Consider the following 7748-nt stretch of genomic DNA (forward strand, 5'->3'; position numbering starts at 1 on the left):
TTGTCATGTTCGATGATTTGCGTGTCCATATATTGGGTATTTCTCTCTCTACACTAAAACACCATATATATATATGCTATTATTATATTTTCAGCCGCCGTACATTTGTGCGCAATGAAATTTTAATTCTTACTCTCCCCTGACGAATTATGTGAGCTAGTTTTTAACGCTCTTTTGGTAATATTGTGAAGGATAACAATTTATTGTTGTTGGTAATATGTTTTATGGCGCTCAGAACATCAGTGATCTTTACGCCATCTGCCCGTATAAAAACAAATTTCCTTGAAGTCCCAATCCTGTCCGTGGTATTAATTCGTTTTCCCTGATTCGACGTATTTGCACAATGTCATAATTTCCGAGTCTCTTCTAGACATCAATGCAATCTATTTGGTAATGAGCGCTAGATGTGTCGAAGTTAGCGATATCGACGTGTTGGAATTTTACAATGCTCCATTTACATCTATGGATTCTAGAGGTCGGCTTTTCCATGGGCGATGCGATCTTAAATTGTATCTTTGCTTTCTCAAAACCCATCGTCCAATTATGCCGGATGGTTTATCTGGGTTCGATTTTACACCATATAAAAGTTATCATCAGCAACGACTCGTCTGCTTTTATGAATTTAGGTTGTGTCTGAAAATACTAGTATAAAACACGCACCAACCTTAGCGGCGGGCACAGTCAACCGCATTACCTGAATACACCAACTCCTAAATTAGATACATTTGGGTGCTATTTGCTGCTTATATTTTTCACTTCCACATAATTAAAAAAAAATTGATGCAAAAATCTACTCATCTCTACAGTTTGGAAGTTTTTACACGAAGCGTTCGAATTCAGTTGTTAAATCTACGGTGATATTATCCTCGAAGTAAGGGCAATTGAATGCAGTGTGCAAAAAATAGGTCATGACTCTTCATTATTGTACACCCCTACAGAATAGTCGTAAAAATAGACTCATCTCTTCATACGGCACGAAAACATGAATAGGATACATGGAGTCATCTTGCATCCTGGATTATTCAAATTATATATGTCACATGCAGCTCACGCTCTAAAAGTTCTCTGCACAACATTTGTTAACAACTTATTTATTGTTAAGTGCATAAAGCATCGACAGTATTCTAATAGAAGTTGATAAAAAAAAATATAAACAAAAAAAATTCAAACATTTTTGAAATAAAATAATTCAGTTCAAACAACAGTGGCAATTGCACAAAATAATTTTTTTTTATTATCAAATTTTCACGTCAGATTTATTCAATTATGTAGGAAACTTGAATTTTTTATTAAATTTATTTCGATTTACATATTTCTAGGTCGGTTGACAAAACAGATTTTTTTAGATTAAAATCAAATTTGTATGAAAATGTCATTAACTATGATATAAAGTTTCAGAATGACGAGGATTTAAAATGAAGTTTGCATTTTTGTATGTTCCATATTGGCATACAGCAGCAGTGCAACGATTGCAAATTGTGCACTGCATCGTTAAAGCACGACTCCGTGTTGAAGCACCCGTTAAAACACATTTTCGTTACATGTGAATCCATTTCAATCTATCGCATACATTCTTCTGTTTCAGTTCCATACCACCACTGGTTGAGATCTGCTATTACTTTCGGTTTCGTTATGTGTTCCTTGTTACGCAATTTCCTGCAAAGATGATAAAGACCAAATCGTTCAAATTCCATCATATCCTTCTGCATTACATCGTCCGTTTTCCAAATATGAAACCAATTTGAATAATTCCTATTTTCATGTTGTGGTCCAAAATTGAAACCATATCTAGGTATGACGTGAGTTCCTGGTTCTTTCCACCAATCAAAATATTCTAGATATGCCGTGTCATTAGAATCTAGATATTTCAAATATTCGGCCAATTTATTTAGATTTTCAAAATCTTTTAAATGGATAAAAGATCGTTTTGGCAATACTTTTATTGCATCTTCCTTTGTAGGGCCATGAATTACAGGAATAATTCCGCCAACCAAAGCGTTGTAAAACGTTTTTTCGGTTATATAGTCTCTGCAATGAAGTGAATTTTCAAACGACAAGTAAAACTTGAATGGTGCAATAGTTTCTAAAAATACGTTGAAATCATTTGGAATGGGGCGGTTGGCGCATTTCCCAAATCGCTCAACTTCCAGTAGACCTGTGAAACATTATATAATAGACAATTAGTTTCTACATAGTATACCACTTTAAAATTTTGGTGACAGCACATTTTCATCCGTAAACTGCACCCAGAACATTTGCACCTGTATACTTTTGCATTCATGCACATTTGCACCCAGATACATTTCAACTGACGGACATTTGTACCCATGACATTTTTACGCATATGAATTTGCCCGATAAACAGTTTTACCCGTGGATATTTGCACCTGCATACATTTGCACCCACGGTCTTTTTTCGGTCATTTTCTTTCGATAAAATAACGCAAACATAGTCGAATTTACGGTGGATAGTACAAGACAAAAGACACGTGCCTCGAGAAAGAGTATATAATGGATGAGAATCCAAATCAATCGCGTTCGGGTTTGCAGTGAGTTTGTCTTCATTACTATTCATAACATTATAAAGTCCGTATTTCGGCGCAAATGGCAATAAAACCTTTTTTACTGAAGAATGGTATCCATGGGTGTAAAGTTTTAGGGGTGCAAAATTCCATGGGTGCAAAGAAATGAAACCTAAAACCAAACTTACATTCGACTGACAAATTTCGTGTTGACAAACTCACATCTTATAAAAATATCAGTATAGGAATTTCAAAACATCTTATTCTATCTAATAACCATTTAGGAATGATTAATCTCACATAGGTGTTTACTGTTTGCATGATTATTCAATAAAGGTCAAAAAGAGCTTGGAATGATTCTACATAATTTTTCCGTATCAGACATTACGTTGGTATGTTCATCCAACCCTGCTACCTAGGGACAATGTATATTGACCGAGGAGCTTTATGAATACAAATACACATGGAAACACGAAAAAAACGTTTGATATTGATATTATCATTCTGATATTTCATTCTGTTTTTCTACTAAAGTTATCTATTTATTTATATCCGCATTTTAATATTTGTGATACCTTATTGCCATTTGCATATTACTCGGTTTACTTTTTTTTATTTTTCAAATATATGGCAATGTTTTCATCAATAAATCACGAAAATGTGCGTTATGTGTAGGAATTATATATATATCACTAAAAGCCATTTAGTGTTTCCAGAACGCAGGTGGTTATACAATGCTTATATTTGCATCAAACCATTTTATGTTTAATGACAACACCACATGCCACCTTCCCATAGCAGATAAAGTTGTTAACGGATTTAATTTGATATCTTACATATATGAAGCATTGAAATATTGGTTGATGCTAATGCCCTCCAACAGGTAATATCATCATTTTTATGCACAAATATTTCTTTTGGTATGTCCAGCTTACTAGCGACATGAAACTTATACATCATTAACTGTATATTTTACAGGCCTTTTTAAATTGCTATATACTTCATATTAGGTAAACTTTAAAATCATATCTTACCACAATAAAGATGAGAGTATGATATTGTATATGTGTCGACCTTTATAACCGAGATCAATCAACTTACCGTCTTTAGTCATGTCGTCAACTAATTTCATTCTTTTTGAGGCTCCTGCAACAACGCTACAATCGCTTACAACCCACGCAATAAGCTTTGATTTCTTTGCCATCAATAAGCCGATCTCTCTACGAAATCTATCTTCCGACATCGTTGGATGTTTGACGAGTTCAGCATCTTGCATTTCATTTTGTCTATTAAAAACAGAAATATATTTTATTTCCACTGGATTTGTTTGTCCCACCTACAATTTTTCTGAGCCAATATTGGGCCAAAAAATGGATGTATAATCTCCATAGGAGTATTGTTCATTGCGATATTCTCGTAAACACCTGAAAAATCATTTCAGCCTAACTAAAATGACTCTTTACTGTCTGTGTACTTAGAAAACTAAAGTGAATACAAATATGTTTCGTGACAGTTTTTTAAATGTGAAGTGTATACCTATTTGTATCTTACGAAGTAAGAATGACATATCACAGGGATTTAGTGAATACAGAGTGACCCACGAAAACGGAATGTATAAATTTCTCAATTACTTTTCTGAAATGTTTCAATTTTTCCTACACTCGAACTTCTGTTTGGGTAAAGTACATGGGAAAAGTACGGCCCGCGGGCCAAATCCGGCCCGTTGGGTAATTCAATCTGGCCCGCCTGATGCTGCCACAACCAAACTAGAAACAAATCTTTGTGTTTCAGCTAAAAATAGCTCAAGCAATTTGTTGAGATCGCGGTTAAATTTAGTTTTGGTACGAGGCTCATTGTTTTCCATCTTTGCTTTGTAACACTGTAAATATTGTTCATAAAATGTAAATTTTTACGTCACATTTACATGGCCCGTCAGACTAGATGGGCTAGATAGAATTTTTTTGGCCCCTGGTTCAAAAACCTTGCCCACCCCTGCTCTAGAATATGTCCCAAATGCCCTGGAGACAGACTTTCATCCTTTGCGCAAAATCAACAATCATTTGCACACACTCCTCTATATGGGGTTTCAGCCTTTCCTGAAATCGGCCTCTCAGTACGGCACGATCATTTCAAGTTTGGAAATAATTGCCCATGCCGTGCACTTGACTGAGTGTAACAGTTTCTGTGAGACTTTCTTCGGAAGTGCTGTTTCTCAGTAACCATTATTGTTGCTATTGATATGTTCTGACAGCAGTAAGTGCGCACCCGCAGAAAACCAATAGAGTGATTGACAATTTTGCGCAATGGATGCAAGTGTATCTCTAATACCAAGGAGGTAATTTGAAAAATATTCAAGAAAGAACATAGATTTTATATAAAGCGTCCTAGATTCATGGAACTTTTGGGTATAATCATACACAAACAGAAAAGCGCAAACATAATATATTTATATATATATTACACATACATTTATTTCATATCTATAGTTATACTACCTTGTTAGTGCTATTTAGCTGTACCTGTCAAATTTATACAACAAGTAGTCTAAACTTGGAGTGGGTGCAAACGAGGCAAGAACATCTGAATCACGTCGGTATGTCATTGTCCAATTAAAGTAGTTATTGAAATCTTTCAGTTTGTGGCGATAATAATGTAGAACAGTCCACGGTGATTCGTGAGCCCACCACGCAAAAATTTGATGTGGTGATCTGAATTGTAATGATGATTTAGCAAATGCGAACTTCTAGATTTGTGAATATGAAATGGGTGCGGAATAAGTACATGAATTTAGAGTAAAATACCTTTTGCTGGGATCTGGTAAGTCGTTGGCAACGCACGACTTCATATAAAACAACACAGCGTCACTACTCTCGTATTCATTGCGGTCAAGCGTGACATCGCAACCTCCTTCTTGTCCAGGAAGATCGGTCAAGCGCCACTCAATGTTTTGCCCATATAAGAATTTTGGACCTCTGTTTCAATAACGCTCTGTCGTGTAAAAGATTTGTGGTCCCGTTTTGAGCCGAGGTCGACATCCACGTCCCAATGGATTGTTTATATTCAATCAATGCTTAAAACAGAACAGATAAATCGAAGAAAACAATAGCACCATCGGATCTTAAACGCAACACTTCGATTCAAATGATTATTATAAGGGTTGCTGTGATGTATTGCATCTGGCCATTAGTGTTATTAGTACTTGGCAAAAAAAAACACACTAGCGTTTTCAAAACTCAAGTCCTATATTGCATGGTTTAAACGTCTTGCATTACACTTTGTGAAAAATTTCATTCCGTATTGTTTCGTTTGACCACAGTCAGAATTCCTCAAACAAGCAGTTTAACAACATTGATTGGAAAAGAACTTTAATTTACAGTGTCTCATCATTATCTAACTTTGATCAGATGAAACGTTACAGATTAAATTTCAAGGCGTTATGCAACACTTTTGAATCTCTCAATATTTGGCTCGAGTTTTGAAAACGTTAACCTTTTTTGCTAAGTGCTAATAACACTATTAAAGATCTTTACTACTTAGCTTGGTCCCCCATATATCATGTCCATTTTCTACCGTTCATCGTATATGATTAAAAGAATATTTTAAGGAGAAACGATATGATTACTATAGATAAGGAAAGAAGTCGAGATACATTAAAAGCATTGCCGAGGTAAAACCATATACTGAAGTAGTCACAGCCACGACGATTAAACTCTAATGCAATTTACAGTGTTCATTTACAATGTTCGCTGAGAAAAGTTAATAATTCAATTCAGTAAAATTGAATTCTGTTACAAGGCTTGATATAACAAATAATTAAATCTACTAAAATCTATAAACTATTTAATAAAACTTACCATTTGTGCCAATATTTCTGTATCTAAGTTTGTTATCAAATCTATATTGAAGTTGGTAGAAAATTATAAATCCGACGCAGAAGAGAGCACAAACATAGACAATTTTTTTTTGATTCATAATTATGTTCTTGAAATCAATTTATCTATTTCCTAAAAGCATGTCAAAATAAAATATTAATTGTTCCTATGGAAGGTACATACAAATACCACGTACTTACGAATACTTTGCTTGTTCACCCACCACATTGCTATACGATGTTTATCGTAACTGATCTCAAATATGTCCCTCATTATTAAGGTCGCCAATAGAAGTGCACCAGAAATGGATGGCGGGTGATCAAACAAGAGGTCCCAGGGTGCTAACTGTACGATTCAGCAATAATGACAATGACGTACACGCAACAGAAACATCATTATCCGCTGAAAAAATCGGCTGTTTCAAGGATTATTTCAGAAGTCGTTGCATGGGAAATTCCGATTCCGATTATAAACTATGTAACGGACTTTAAAAAAAAATCGAGCGGCCGCCGTCACAAGTTTTGCGCACTTTCTTAATTCCGACCAACCGAAATTGGGAAAAACTATTCGAAAACAAGGCTCAACAAAAACGTAAACGATAATGACATCCCTAGTCGAAACGCATAAAAAAACATAGCAATTATTCCGTTGTAATGAATTAGGAATGTTAAACATAAAAGTATTGCAAAATTTCAAATGCCAATAAAGAATGGCGAAGCATTATTCGACTTTTTGAATCATGGATTCTAGCTGAACGGTCATATATTTGAATCAAAAGATAGTGGACACATGCCAATTGACTTTCGCACGATACTAGCTATCCACCCTTCAGAGATTGAATAAATATAGTAGTTTTTATGAATGGTGGGGTTCCAGAATACGCGAAGGGTAGAATTTAATGAAAAATGTTGGGAACCGCTGGGTTAAAACAAAAAGGGATTGTGGAAACTTGCCCAATCGTACGTATAGTAAATATACCCCTTGCAGCACCATAGGTATAAATGATTAAGCGTTATAACAATACAACTTGCTTACGTACATGACCTCAACATAGTAGCAAAGTTACCCTTTTACTTTGTTACCTAAATATTGTATTACTTATTAACTCTAACAAAATTCAGACAATACCGTGAACTACACATACAGTTTCATACGGATACGATCTATTCAAGCATTTATTGTTTCCTATTTTTGCGCTTACACAAGCGCATACATAAAACGTTGCTAATTTTCATGACGGAATTGTACACTTGTTCTTTCCCGTTTTACAAACATAGAAATCTGTTCAACTGTTATCAGTCTTACTTATGCTCTTACATGCGTTTTATGTGAGACTTATTTTATTAGAATTCAG

The 7748-nt window shown here is 34.9% G+C and overlaps 1 protein-coding gene across 2 annotated transcripts; it reads right to left on the reverse strand.

The window, feature by feature from the left end:
* Window positions 1-726: 726 nt before the first annotated feature.
* On the reverse strand, window positions 727-6627 carry LOC144430561 (3-galactosyl-N-acetylglucosaminide 4-alpha-L-fucosyltransferase FUT3-like). Of its 2 annotated transcripts, XM_078118576.1 has the most exons (5): window positions 6377-6627; window positions 5324-5592; window positions 5042-5230; window positions 3624-3808; window positions 727-2155 (listed from the first exon to the last, which is right to left on the reverse strand). In XM_078118576.1, the coding sequence occupies exons 2-5, from the start codon at window positions 5365-5367 to the stop codon at window positions 1560-1562; spliced, it is 1014 nt and encodes a 337-aa protein (XP_077974702.1). In that variant the 5' UTR covers window positions 5368-5592; window positions 6377-6627; the 3' UTR covers window positions 727-1559. The 2 variants fall into 2 exon arrangements, with proteins under 2 accessions (XP_077974702.1, XP_077974703.1); XM_078118577.1 differs by lacking the exon at window positions 6377-6627 and having other exon boundaries at window positions 5324-6360.
* Window positions 6628-7748: the final 1121 nt, after the last annotated feature.

The sequence above is a fragment of the Styela clava genome, chromosome 12, assembly GCF_964204865.1.
Source record: "Styela clava chromosome 12, kaStyClav1.hap1.2, whole genome shotgun sequence".
Lineage (NCBI taxonomy): Eukaryota > Metazoa > Chordata > Ascidiacea > Stolidobranchia > Styelidae > Styela > Styela clava.